The sequence below is a fragment of the Lemur catta genome, chromosome 11, assembly GCF_020740605.2.
Source record: "Lemur catta isolate mLemCat1 chromosome 11, mLemCat1.pri, whole genome shotgun sequence".
Classification (NCBI taxonomy): domain Eukaryota; kingdom Metazoa; phylum Chordata; class Mammalia; order Primates; family Lemuridae; genus Lemur; species Lemur catta.
This window is the reverse complement of record NC_059138.1, coordinates 38645440-38659332: the sequence shown is the minus strand read 5'-3', so window position 1 is coordinate 38659332 and position 13893 is coordinate 38645440. Positions and strand designations below refer to the sequence as shown.

The 13893-nt window shown below is 38.4% G+C and overlaps 1 protein-coding gene across 8 annotated transcripts in view; it reads right to left on the bottom strand.

The window, feature by feature from the left end:
* The window catches only part of SRPK2 (SRSF protein kinase 2), a 210698-nt gene that overhangs the window by 35117 nt on the left and 161688 nt on the right, over positions 1 to 13893 (bottom strand). For all 8 annotated transcript variants that reach the window (XM_045564638.1, XM_045564630.1, XM_045564632.1 and 5 more), the window contains 4 exons: positions 10399 to 10507; positions 8908 to 8995; positions 8590 to 8677; positions 6064 to 6170 (listed from right to left, as the gene is read on the bottom strand). In XM_045564638.1, the coding sequence (XP_045420594.1) occupies positions 6064 to 6170; positions 8590 to 8677; positions 8908 to 8995; positions 10399 to 10507 (392 nt within the window). The remainder of the gene's footprint in view (positions 1 to 6063; positions 6171 to 8589; positions 8678 to 8907; positions 8996 to 10398; positions 10508 to 13893) is intronic.

Genomic DNA, 13893 nt, shown 5'->3' with positions numbered 1-13893 from the left:
CAGGACACCACCACGCAGCAGGGTCTGCCACCCCCCGAGGGTAGGTTTGGAAAAACACCAGGTTTTTAAGGCCCCATTAGCTTACATATTGCAGCACATATTATATTACAAACTACTTATTTCATAAAATCTAATGGCTGTTCTTATAACCAACCAATCTGATTATGAGCTCAACTATTACGGCACAAGAAAACCATTTATCACAAACAGAAACAAATGCACACTTTTCACAAAGACATGTTAAAATTTAAAATAACCCTAAATCTTCCTATGTAGGACATTTTACACTACTCTGTGGTTAAGAGAATGGACTCTGGAGTTACACCACCTGGATTCAAACCCTGGATCCACCAGTTAACTATGCGACCCTAAGGGTCAGGGCAACACCTTCTGTAGAGTAAGACTGTAACACCCCTGGACTAATAGGGCTGTGGAGAGGACTACACAGCATGATATAAATAAAGCACCTAAAACAAGCAGTGCATGAAAGAGCACAACAAACGTCAGCTACAATCATGATAACAGAAAGAGTAATTTTAATTTTAAAACGCAGGGCTATAGCTGTAATTGCTGGTATTCCAGCCCTGTAGCAAAGTCACCAAAATCTGAGCCCTGCCCTTGGCAAGCTTCCTTTAACTAATAGCAAGCAGCCACCTTCTCACAAGGTTTCTGTAAAGGGCAGTGAATTAAATTATAAAGTTTTAAAGAGTAAAATGCCAGGCACCCTTTCAATTACACAGGAAAGTCAAAGCCACTTTTAAAGAGCACCAAAAGGTTTTTAAAGGAGCCACCACCAGAGGCACATCTTTTAACCTATCACAAATAACGCCCTTTTCTTTTTTCAGTCTTAGAGGTAAAAAAAAAAAAAAGTAGACACAAAATCAACCTCAATCCAGTGACTTACAAAGAAAAAAAAAAATAAAACTGAGGGGCAAACAAACAGTCACATGACTCCATGCTTGAAGCCAGAGACTTAGCATCGGGGAGGCTTGGCCATGGGCTGCACATAGTGTGCCTGCAACCACCGCCAGGTGCCACCAGGACGGCCCTTGTCTGCCCCATGGGATCACCACAGCTAAATGAAGACAGCTAAGAACTGACCAAAGGATCGACAACAGTGCATAGAACACCCTGAAAAAGCAACTGATTCAATTCTCTCATTACCTTTGGAAAATCACCAAGTGGAAATGTTTATCTATGAGCTGTCAAACCACAGAAAGATCAGCCATTTTGTAAAGAATAAGGGAAACATACATTTCTTCCCTCATTTAAGGAAAGACAACCAACCAAGATGTTTCCTGGCCACCTAAATACAAAGGAAGATACAAAGAGATGTGTGACTCAATATATGACCCTTAACTCAGAGGAGTGCACAGTGGAGCTGAGAAGACACAACGGCTACTTTGTGTTCCCATGAGGGATGCGTTCCAAGTCATCCCTCATGCCTACTCTCCACTATAAAGCTATAACACAAATTATGGGTTACTACCCTGAGTCTACAAATGAAGAAACAGAGGCTAAGTAGCTTGATCAGGGTCACAAAATAGGACATGCCAAAGCTAGGACTGGAAATTGAGTCTGTCACCAGTGTACGTAGACCTTGCTATTTCTCTTATTCCAGTGGTTCTCAATGAGGGGAAATTTTGCCCTCAAGGGGATGTGTGACAAAGTTCAAAGACATTTTATTTTATTTAGAGACAGGGTCTCTCTCTGTCACCCAGGCTGGAGTGCAGTGTTGCGATCATAGCTCACTGTAACCTCAAACTCCTGGGCTCAAGTGACCCTCCTGCCTCAGCCTCCAGAGTAGCTAGAACTACAGGGACGTGCCATCAAGCCTGGCTAGTTTCCTTTTTGGCGGGTGAGGTGCAGTGACAGATGAGGTCTCAACTCTGTTGCTTAGGCTGGCCTGGAACTACTGGTCTTAAGAGATCCTCCCACCCCAGTCTCTGAAGTACTGGGATTATAGGCATCAGCCACCACACCCAGCCGAGAGACCTTTCTAATTGTCATAACCAGGGATGGTGGTGGCATCTAGGAGTTAGAGACCAGGGATGCTGCCAAACACCCTACAACGTACAGGACAGGCTTTCACAACAAAGAAGTATCTGGTCTGAAATATCAATAATGACAGGGTTGAGAAGATTTGGCTCACACTGTAAGACCCTGCAATCATTAGTTATGGGACCAAATGTAAGCTGCAGCCATTCCAAGGAGGGAAGGCATATCACTCTCAACTGGTGTACTGTGAGAAGCCTTTGTGTCATAATGGTGAGATTTTGGTTGAACCCTAAAAATGTGGGTAGAAAAAGATGGCATTTCCAGCCAGCCTAGGACAAAAGAAATGACCAAAGATGTAGAGAAAAAAATAGGAAGATGCAATTAGGGGTCAAGATTATTATAACTAAGTATTTTCCCTAAACTACCTATAAAATGAAACCAGTAAAAATGTATGAATAAAAATTCTGGTAAATCTGCAAGTGCTCATAAATACTTGGGACATCTTTGAATATTCCTAAGAAATGGGTAACTTGGTAGACTCCAGGAAGAAAACAGGATACTTGAAGGTCATAAATTTTTGTTTGTAAGGGGAAATACAGATGACATCAGATGGTAGAAGACCTTAAACAGGTTCTCAGGAAGAAAAGTGACATAATTTCTATCAGACATACGCCCAGTATTCCAAATGTATCATGTGCTATTTGGCAAAATGGTAAACACACAAGCTCAAAGCCAGACTATCTGGGTTTGAATTCTTGTTCCACCACTTACCACTTTATAAGTTACTTCCTGACTAGAGGCAAGTTACCTAACCTCTCTAGGCCTCCATTTGCTCTTGATAAAATCAGGAGGGTATTTCACAGGGTTCTCGTACTTAGAATGTGTCTGGCACATATTAAGCCATAAATAAATATTTGCTATTAGTAGTAGTATCTCATTATATCTTCACAATAATCTAATGAGGAAGGTACCATTATTATTCCCATTTTATTGACAAAGTTGGGGCTTAAGGAGGTTAAATAATTAGGCCAAAGTCCTCTGACTAAAATAGGGTATGTTTGACTCCAAACTCAAGCTCTTATTTACTCCTTATATTGCTTCATGAAGGCTAAGACTGTTGAGCTTCAGCAAGCAGGCAATGGGAAGCCACTAAAGGATGCTAAATGGGGAGTATGAATCATTAAGGCAAGGTTTTACTTAGGAAGGTAGCATTAATGGAAAGGAGAATAAACTGGAATAAGGAACTGGAATAGATGGGCTGGGCACAGGGAGAATAGAGAAAAAGAAGCCTGTGAAAAGGTATTGGCTGGAGGTGACAAGGCCTGAACCAAGGGGGATGGAGTTGGAAGAACATTCAGAATAAAAAGTGTGGCACAGGAGAGTCCAGCAGGTGGGTACCCAAGGAAGTACAGGAAGTGACACAGCAAGGAGAATGACTGGAACACAGTCACAGCTACACCTGACTTCAAAGGCAGAGAGGCCAAGAGTGAGAATATTAGGAAAACAGGCCTGTCTTGGCTTGTTTGGAAAATGACATTAACTGCCTAGGTCTCTCGATAAAGGATCTTCCCAGTGCTACCCAGGAGTCCGAGATACTGAACCCACAGGCTGAATGAAAGGGAGTAAAGGGAAACTCAGGTATGCAGATTATCAACTAGGATAAGTAACTACTTAAACAACTTACTACACTGAAGTAAGTTAAGTAAGCTTAGAAAACAATCCAGAATTCATGACAATATTATTCTTATTTAAAAGACAGATTTCACACACAAACCAAAACCAAACCAAAGTTCCATTAATACCACATATAAGAAAGTGCAGACCACATAATAGATTCAAAATGTCATGAAATTTTTCTGGACTAATGAAACACTACAAGAGCTCTTTCTCAGTCTCCATAAAGGACAGGGCATAAGAATTTCAGAGAGAATAACACATGCATTAAATCATCTCTTCATTCAACAAGTATGCACTAAGGTTCCTTTAAACTCTCAGAATTCCGTCTTTCAAGTTACAGACTCCCTCTACTTGCTAAGAAAGGCTAGATTTTGTTTTTCTTCTCTAGAATATAAAATAAACATCAATGGCTTATCTGTGAATTCACCTTCTTACATGCCAAGCTTGAATGGTAGTGATGTGGTCAGTCACCTATAGCAACAGAAGACACCTTTGAAAGGACAGGGCTTGTGGGACACACATGCAAGCAGCTATTTCTGAAATTATTTACTACTTTTTAAAATATATAAATCCTTTAACATCTTCAGGATTTATGAGAGATAATTAGGAAATTCTTCCCAAGTTGGAACAAGATAGTTCCTTTTGTAGATTTTAGAGTTGCCACCAAATGTTACAAATACCCAAGTGTCAGCTGAGGATCAGATAACAAATTAACATACTACTTTCCACCCTCACCACATAACCTCTTCCACAAAAGAAAAATTGCTTTTTCATTTGAGATATTAGCCTATGTTAAAATAATGAATGAAAACACTACTATTTGAAATCCAAGAGGGAACAGATACATTATTAAACAAAAGCTGGCCAAAATCTGCAGTAGCCATACAGGTATACCTAGCACAGTATTATGCAGAAACATCTCAATCCAACTGACGTATGAGCCAATGCAAAGAGCCTTTCTCTTTCTAGCCCCTCTTCCCAAGTAACATCTGTAATGTCAGAAGACAAGCTGTCGATTTGAAATAATAAAGGCAGGGAAACAAAGCTACCTGAACAGAATTTCAGAAATCTAGGATGCTTTTACTACACAAATTTAAGCTTCAACATTTTTATCAAGTGGGTTAAAAAACCTACTCGTGTGCATATATGCGAACAGATACTATCTGTTAGGAAAGTTCTTATTTAGGCATTCTTCTTTTGAATTCACAATGCTTTTTTTTTTCTTTTCTTTTTTTGAGACAGAGCCCTGCTGTCACCCCAGCTAGAGTGCAGTGGTGTCATCATAGCTCACTGCAACCTCCAATTCCTGGGTTCAAGTGATCCTCCTGCCTCATCCTCCCAAGTAGCTGAGATTACAGGTACCCACCACCACACCTAGCTAATTTTTTCTATTTTTGGTAGAGATGGGGTCCTACTCTTGCTCAGGCGGTCTTGAACTCCTAAGCTTAAGCGATCCTCCTGCCGCAGCCTCCCAGAGTGCTAGGATTATAGGTGTCAGCCACAGTGCCCAGCCTGCAATCTTTCTTAACTGAGGCAACATGGGCAAAGAGTAGAACACAGACTGATATATACCATGCAGAAAAGTCAATCTGGTAAACTAATTAGAAGATCTTCTATCTATGCATACTTTCATTCTACAATATTTATTGAAGCATCACCTCTAAACCAGACCCTGAGGGTTTTCTTCTGGCTAAGGCAATTCAACAAAGTACAAAGCTAATACAGTCGTAACTCCTATATGACTTAAATATTTCTTCTCCCCTCCAGTTTTATTGAGGTATAATTGATCATAAAAACTGCAGATGTTTACAGTGTACAATGTGCTATTTTGATATATGTGTATATTGTGATTACCACAGACCAGCTCATTAACCTATCCATTACCTCACATAGATTTTTTGGTGTGGTACAAAAATTCAAGATCTACTCTCTTAACAAATTTCAAGTATATAATACAGTATTGTCACTACTGTCTAGTCACCATGCTGACACCATCTTAAATCTCTAGAATTTAGTCACCTTACAACTGAAAGTTTGTAAGCAACTGTTAAATTATCTTTGAGCTACCCTCTACCCAATGACACTTAGAAATAATAAATAAACACAATAAATTATGTCTTCTGAATTATTTCCTAAGGAACTAAATGGGATGTTTTATAATAAAGATACTGGATAAAACAATTTCTGATTAATCAGTACCATGTCACCTACCTTAAAAAAGACTGATATGCCAAAAGAAATACATGTCTAACAACTACACAGTGCTCCATTTATAAAACAGAATGGCATATCACTAAATAAATGTAAAACTGATCTAGTAAGAGCTCAGAATGTGTAAAGTCCGGCCAATTAGGTACTGGGGGTGGGAGTTGCCATCAGAAGCCTTACCTGTCGAATGATACTCTTCACACAACGCACTGGGAGGCCCTGATAGTTGGACTTGATGATCCACTTGAGGAGATGGTGGCCAAGCACTTCGAAGACCATGCACACATCTGGGACACAGTTAAGGACCACTCACGGATGCATTTCCTAGAGTCAGGCCGTTACAAAAAGCGGCATCACTGTGTCACTTGAAAAACATTTATTTCTTTGTTAAATACAACATCAATACTATCAGGAATAACAAAAGTGGTCAAAGTGAAAGAGCAAAAGACCTGAGAGACACCAGAAGGCCCTCGCTCTTGACACACCCTCGCACTCCCCGGTCAGTAAGTGGCCCAATATTCCTGAGCTCTGGGAAATTAAAGTATCACCTACCCCCAGCACACAAAGGGCCACCACAGAAGATACAACGTGAAAATATGAACAGAGCATTCTGGAAACTGAAGGCTTTATCTTCTTCTCTCCATTTGTGCTCTCAGCTCTAAGTTGCAGGTCTTGAGATACTCTGCTCTCTGTCATCTCTCTCTGGGGCTGCACTCTGCCAACTCCCCAGGCAGAGGGAGAGAGAGGATAAGACAGAGGCCCTCTCCATGACCCCAATAGTGTCCTCCTGAGCCCCCTCAAAACCAACAAGCACCCACACAACTTAACAGTAGCACAGTCAAAACTGATGTTCTCAAAAGAGAAAGGGAAGTCATGAGACAACTTTGCATGTCCACACATTTCTTTTCCAACAAGACGCCTAGTATTAGGCCTAAGGCCTCTTTTTCAAAAAGCAAGAGGAACATCTAAACTTTTTTTTTTTATTTCAGCATATTACTAGGGTATAGATGTTTAGCTTACACATATCGCCTTTGCCCCACCCGAGTCAGAGGTTCAAGTGTATCCATCCCCCCAAGAAACTCTTTGATCTTTCAAGAATCATTAACTTCCATCAGGATAATTTCTTTTCTGAGGACAACAAATATTTTGCATCATGTTCTAACAAAAATGAGAAAACATAAATTGAACAATATAATCTTCAACTAAACAACAAAAGGCAGTCAATACAGACTTAGGAGGAAGAAGATTTAGGAGATAACACTGTGGAAATGTGATTTAAACAAGTTGTTAAAAATTCATTTTAGGCCGGGTGCGGTGGCTCATGCCTATAATCCTAGCACTCTGGAAGGCCAAGGCGGGAGGATCGCTCAAGGTCAGGAGTTCGAGACCAGCCTGAGTAAGAGCGAGACACCCCGTCTCTACTAAAAATAGAAAGAAATTATACAGACAGCTAAAAATATATAGAGAAAAATTAGCTGGGCATGGTGGCACGTGCCTGTAGTCCCAGCTACTCAGGAGGCTGAGGCAGGAGGATTGCCTGAGCCCAGGAGTTTGAGGTTGCTGTGAGCTAGGCTGATGCCACGACACTCTAGCCCGGGCAACAGAGTGAGACTCTGTCTCAGGGGGGAAAAAAAATTCATTTTAGCAATACCAAGGAAATTTGAATGAGGATGTATGATGTGATATCAAGAAAATGTTAGATTTATTCAGTGAATTTTATGGTTATGTTTTTTAAAGGTTCATATTTTTTCAAAGATGCACACTGACATTACTAAAGGTAAAGGACATGGCTTCTAGGATTTGCTTTAAAATAATTTGGTGAGAAAAGACAGATGGAGCAACTATGGCCAGACCAAGATAAACGCTGAACTTGGGTGATGGATTTACAGAAACTCACTGTACTACACTCTCTACTTTTATATATGTTTGACATTTTTTATAGTAAACAGTTTTTTTAAAGAAAACCTACGACGATCTCTTCCATTAAGCACTGGCTTATGTCAGATATACCAACTAGTATATAAAATACATCACTCCACTTTTACAAGGGCTTTTACAAAGCAGACAAACTGGGAGTAAAATAAAGAAAACCAAAATACTTCTGAATTTACCTAGCAAAAAATGATCCTCAACAGGAATAGTTAAAAGACTTTGTTGTATCATTCTGGACACAGAATTTAGTGTTATTAGTACTATTCAGTACTAACAGTACTCAAGTGCAAGTCTAGGAATGTTGAGATTTCAAGCGTTTTTCCTTTTATCATCTCAACCAATACTTCACCCTCACAGGGTATTTTGCAGCCACTGGGGCATACATAGATAGTCCTTATGCAATGATTTTAGAAACTTTAAAGCACAAAGAAGTGCTGCCTACCATTGCAAAAAATAAACTTCATCACAATTAATGAAAAAAGATCAGTAATTAATTCTGTGCCAAAGGAAGGAATGAAGGAAGGGAGGGAGGGAGAAAGGAATGAAGGAAAGAAAAGTTGCTAAGATGCTACTACATTACAAACCCCCAAAATCCTTTGCATGTCACTCTAGGGGATCATTTCAGAACATTTCACAATGATCCTAGAGTCTTTATGTTGAGAACGATATGGCAACAAAAGAAGTTATAGGGGCTTGAAATATTCCCATTTCTTAAAAGTAAAAAGAAAAAAATATTAACGTATTTTGAGTCAGCCATTAGGAAGTAAAGGATACGTATCCCATTCATGCCTGAAATCTTGAAGTCATCAATGAGCTGGACCACCATGTCTTTGTTTGGGTCACTAGGATCACTTTCTCGAACCTATGCAAAGAAAAGCGATTGCAAGAACATAGGAGTTTAAGACGAAGATTCTTTTTCCATTATACCAACCAATATTGTTTTAATAAAAGTGCTGTTTTTAAAATAAAAGATTCAGCATTTGAACTTCTGAAAAATACTCAACTTTAATTTAGTATTACCCAGAAAAACCCCTATGTGAGATTTTAAGTTGTTAATATTTCTTATATAATTCACATCGTTGCAGTACTTACACATTTGAGCAATTTTATTTCATCCAAGGCTGTCTCTGTATAATGCTGAGCACTTTTTACAACTTTCATTGCAACAAATCTTTTCCCTCTAAAATAAAAAGCATATTTATTTATATTATCAGCAGAAGAGATGATCATTATACAGACTGAGCATCCCTAATCTGAAAATCTGAAATTCAAGATGCTCCAAAATCTGAAATATTTTGAGTGTTGACATGATGACACAAGTGTAAAATTCCACACCTGACCTCATATGACGAGTCACAGTAAAAATATATTCAAAACTTTGTTTCATGCATAAAATTATTTTTTTTTAGATATTGTATAAGATTACCTTCAGGCCATGTGTATCAGATGTATGTGAAACAGAAATGAATTCTGTGTTTAGACTTAGGTCCCATGCCCAAGATAGCTATATATATGCAAATATTTCAAAACTTGAAAAAATCCAAAATCAAAAACACTTCTGGTCCCAAGCATTTCGGATAAGGGATACTCAACTTGTAATGAGATCTATCCAATAAATAGAAATGTTTAATGAGATTTCCTTTAAAATAGTACTTTTCAAATTGTAGGGCCACAATTAAATAGTTGGTCCATGGGTCAAGACAATCTCTGTTCTGTTGTTTTGTCTTTTTCTAATTAAAATAGACTAGAAAAACATCAAAGTTATCACATATAATAAGGGCAAGTATCCTCTTATAACACTTTTGTTTCAGTTCACACACATACACAATACAATACATGCATATATAATGTATGTACTGGCTACCAATGAAGTGTCTTACTATGAGTCATGGCTTTTAAAAATGTTATAAACCACTGATTTGAAAAGTCTGTACATTATTAATTTTATATTTGAATGTTTTTCTGGTATGGATGAATCACTAGAAAAATAACATGATCCCAATGTAAAGCAACTTCAAGGAATAAGCTTCGGGATTTTTTTTTTTTTTTTTTTTTTTTGAGACAGAGTCTCACTCTCTTGCCTAGTGCTGTGGTGTCAGTCTAGCTCACAGCAACCTCAAACTCCTGGGTGCAAGCAATCCTCCTCCTGCCTCAGCCTCCAGAGGAGTTGGAACTACAGGCATGCAGTACCACATCTAGCTCTTTTTTTTTTTTTCTATTTTTATTTGTCCAGCTAATTTCTTTCTATGTTTAATAGAGACAGGGGTCTCCCTCTTGCTGACAGTGGTCTCTAACTCCTGACCTCAAGTGATCCTCCCGCCTCAGCCTCCCAGAGTGCTAGGAGTACAGGCATTAGCCCCCACGCCTGGCCAAGCTTCAGAATTAAACCCAGAAGAAAGTTAATATTTTAAAATTTGAAATGAATTTCAAACGAAGGAAGAGGAAAAAAATCTAGTTAGCTGAGGCATGCCTGTGCCAAGCACTTTACATACCACAATAAAGTAAGTGCAACCTTCAGTCACACCTTCTTAGAAAACAGATGGTGAACTAGACCTGGAATCAAATGCACAAAGGAACACTTACTGCATATCCCAGCACAGCCAGACAGTAGAGAAGTGCCCCCATCCAAGCTTTCTAATAACATGATACCGGCCATTGAAGAGGTCTCCAATTTTCACTGGATGATAGCCACCTTAAGAAAAGAAAAGAAAGAAGAAAAAAAAAGAATTCAAAATGTCAGAAAAATAGTAACAACATTTCCTCTCTTCCTTTGTCAATTCTTGATGCAATTAAAGAAAGCTCTAAATAATGCAATCAGATTAAACCATGTTTAATTAGATTTTCGATTATATTTTTTCAGGACTATCTTTCATTAAGAGAAAAATGTTCCATGAATTCCTATTAGGCTTTTTGCTTGTTTTAATTTAAAGAGGCCATGAACCACCCAGCACTCTGTAACAGTAACTCAATGTTTTGTATTTAAATCTAGGTGTGTACAATATGCACACACCAGCTCTTCATCTTTACAAACTTATTTTCTTCTAAGCAACAAGTCAGACTCAAATCTTTTTATTGGTACAAGAAAACTCACCAAAATAAAGGATGTTTACTCTGCGTAAGTCTGCATATCCCAACAGTTTATGCATAACTGATAAGGAACTGAATAACGTACGTCCTAATTTACCCTCTGTCAGGGCTTGTTGTTCTCACCACTCTTCCTCCAACCTCCAAATCCTAACTGGAAATATCCCTTCTTCAAGTGAAGAAGTCAGTTGGAGTGGGAGAGAGTGTACTTGTTTGAGTGGACTCCTGTGGGAGGTAAGGGTGCCTCACTGGCATCTGGCGTAAGAAGACCTTCACCATGCATTTTTAAGTAAAATAAGCAAGCTACAAAATAGCATGTATACTATGCCATTTTAAGCAAAATGCACAAAAACAGTCTAGGAGGGTAAGAGATTACCAATGGACATCCTGGATATAAAATTACTTTTGTTCTACATTTTGTTCTTTTTATCTATCTTTTCAATTTCTTCTGAAATAATGCTTCTCTACTTTTTTTTACTTTGGTAACAGATAGTTCATTGTTTTAATTTAACATATTGTTTCTTTATTGTAGAGATGTTGTTTCTCATTTTTTTGCTCTACAGAATTCTTACAAATCACTCAGTAAAGATACAGATGGTTTGTGCCTAGTGTTGAAAGCTCAAAGTAGGTGCAGGAAGTATCTAAACCACATCCTCAATATACTTGTGTTACTCCCAGAAGGCTCTGAGTAATACTTTAAGAAATATTATAAATTTTTACCTTGTGTTAGATTAGTGAAGAAGGAATTTTACCAAATATTGAGTTTCTAAGATTTTTACTCTGTCACCATCTCATTTGCTTTTCCTGGATTTTAATCTCAAAGTTCATAACAACATTTTGGGCTAAAGATATGAACTACATGATAGTCAATTAAAAATAAAACATAGCAAATTATTAAATGGCTTATTACTTAGGAGATTAAACTAAAATGAAAAGAAATGGGCTCTGAGTTTATAGCACAGATTTTAAATCATTAAAATTAACACTAAGAAGGAGGAAAAAACCCAAATTATTTACCAAGTCTGAATTAGGAGCACTGTGCTAGGCATTTTATTTTCAAAGCTATGTTCACGAAATAAAAGTGAGCTACAATAAAGGGAGAAGTTCTGTTTGGAAAATACAAAGTTAAAGAAAAGCAGACTTCTTGGCCGGGCACGGTGGCTCATGCCTGTAATCCTAGCACTCTGGGAGGCCGAGGTGGGAGGATCGCTTGAGGTCAGGAGTTCGAGACCAGCCTGAGCAAGAGTGAGACCGTGTCTCTACTAAAAAATAGAAAGAAATGATTTGGACAGCTAAAAGTATATATAGAAAAAATTAGCCGGGCATGGTGGCGCATGCCTGTAATCCCAGCTACTCGGGAAGCTGAGGCAGAAGGATTGCTTGAGCCCAGGAGTTTGAGGTTGCTGTGAGCTGGGCTGATGCCACGGCACTCTAGCCCAGGCAACAGAGTGAGACTCTGTCTCAAAAAAAAAAAAAAAGAAAGAAAGAAAGAAAAGAAAAGCAGACATCTTGACCATTGGTCTAATGTCTTAACACACAGTGTGAATCTCTAAGAAAATAGAGCATGCTGCATATTCCAGACATATTTGCTCACGAAACTAATTCTTCAGGGACCTAGTCACATTTTTTAACACCAGTATTTAGGAAACACTGTCTATCTTACTTAATTCTTACAATCACTCTGCAAAGTAGATGGCATTATTTCTACACTGCTACAGAGAATACCAAGTATCAGAGATTTTTAAGTACTAGGTTCAGGGCTACAAACCAGATCTGACTCCAAAGCCCACGTTTTGTCCATCAGTGAGAAATACATTCCAATTTTAATAACGGGAGGACAGTTTCCTGGTCTTAGTACATATGGAACACTGGATGCTGAATTAAAAGCTATATACTATATTAAGTGCAAGTTATTGCTAACATTAAAGCCTCTAGATTTAAAAAAATAATTATGCAAAAAAAGAAACCTGTATCATTAGTATATGTTTGAGAGTCAAATTTTACATAGCCAAAGAGTGCATACATGTGAGCAAAAATAGTAGAGCACTACTTCCAGTGTAGTCATAGCATAAGTGCAGAGGCTCCTTTTCTCATGGACTTTGAAAGTTGAACCAAAAAAAATAAAAAATAAAAATTACTAGTTGAGGACAGTGTCTCTAGAACCCCCAGATAAGCTGAAATAAGTAGGCAAACGATACAAGAGGGAGGGGCATAAAACAATATTTAAACACAAAGATAAAAATAATTCAAAGTACAAAACTCTTAACATGCTTTTGATTTTGAAAATATGACATATATAATTTCAAATCTATATTCTATATATACCCAACTCCTAGATTCCTACAGAAAACAACAGTCTCTTCTGATCATTCATCTTTCATTCCCTTCTCACAGAATGGTAACTGTTTATAGGGCATCTCCTCTAACACTCAAGCTGCCAAAAGAGTGGAGCATGTCGCCATGCAGCAGGCCACACCAGCCTAACCAACACCCGGTAACTCCACCAGAAACTCCTCCAATTCCCTGGGCTTAGTTAGCTATGTCAGCCATAACCACGGCCCATTGCGTTGTCCAGCACACAAGGAATCTCGAGAACAGATGCAGACTGGACAAAGACCCAAACTTTCTTCAGTTCCTTTCCCTTTTCCAAAGGTGTACGGGACAGTAACAGTGCCACACGTGGACCCTGCTGACAGCATCCACACAGTGCCAGAAAGGGTTTGGCACCTGGGCATCACCATGATGTAGGGTTTCGGTGACACATCTGTATTTCACAACTTGTACTGTTTAATATAAAAATTATGTATTTATCACTTAGGTTTTTTTTTTCTTCTTAAAAAACAAACCCTGGATTGGATTACAAATGCAAAGAGAACAAGAATGGACTACTGAGTAATCATTACGTTCATTGCTCTGGTTTCTTTAACTCCTATGCCTCCAGCACATCCAAGAAAACTATCTACCCAGACCAGTAATAAGGCTCCAAGAAGAAAA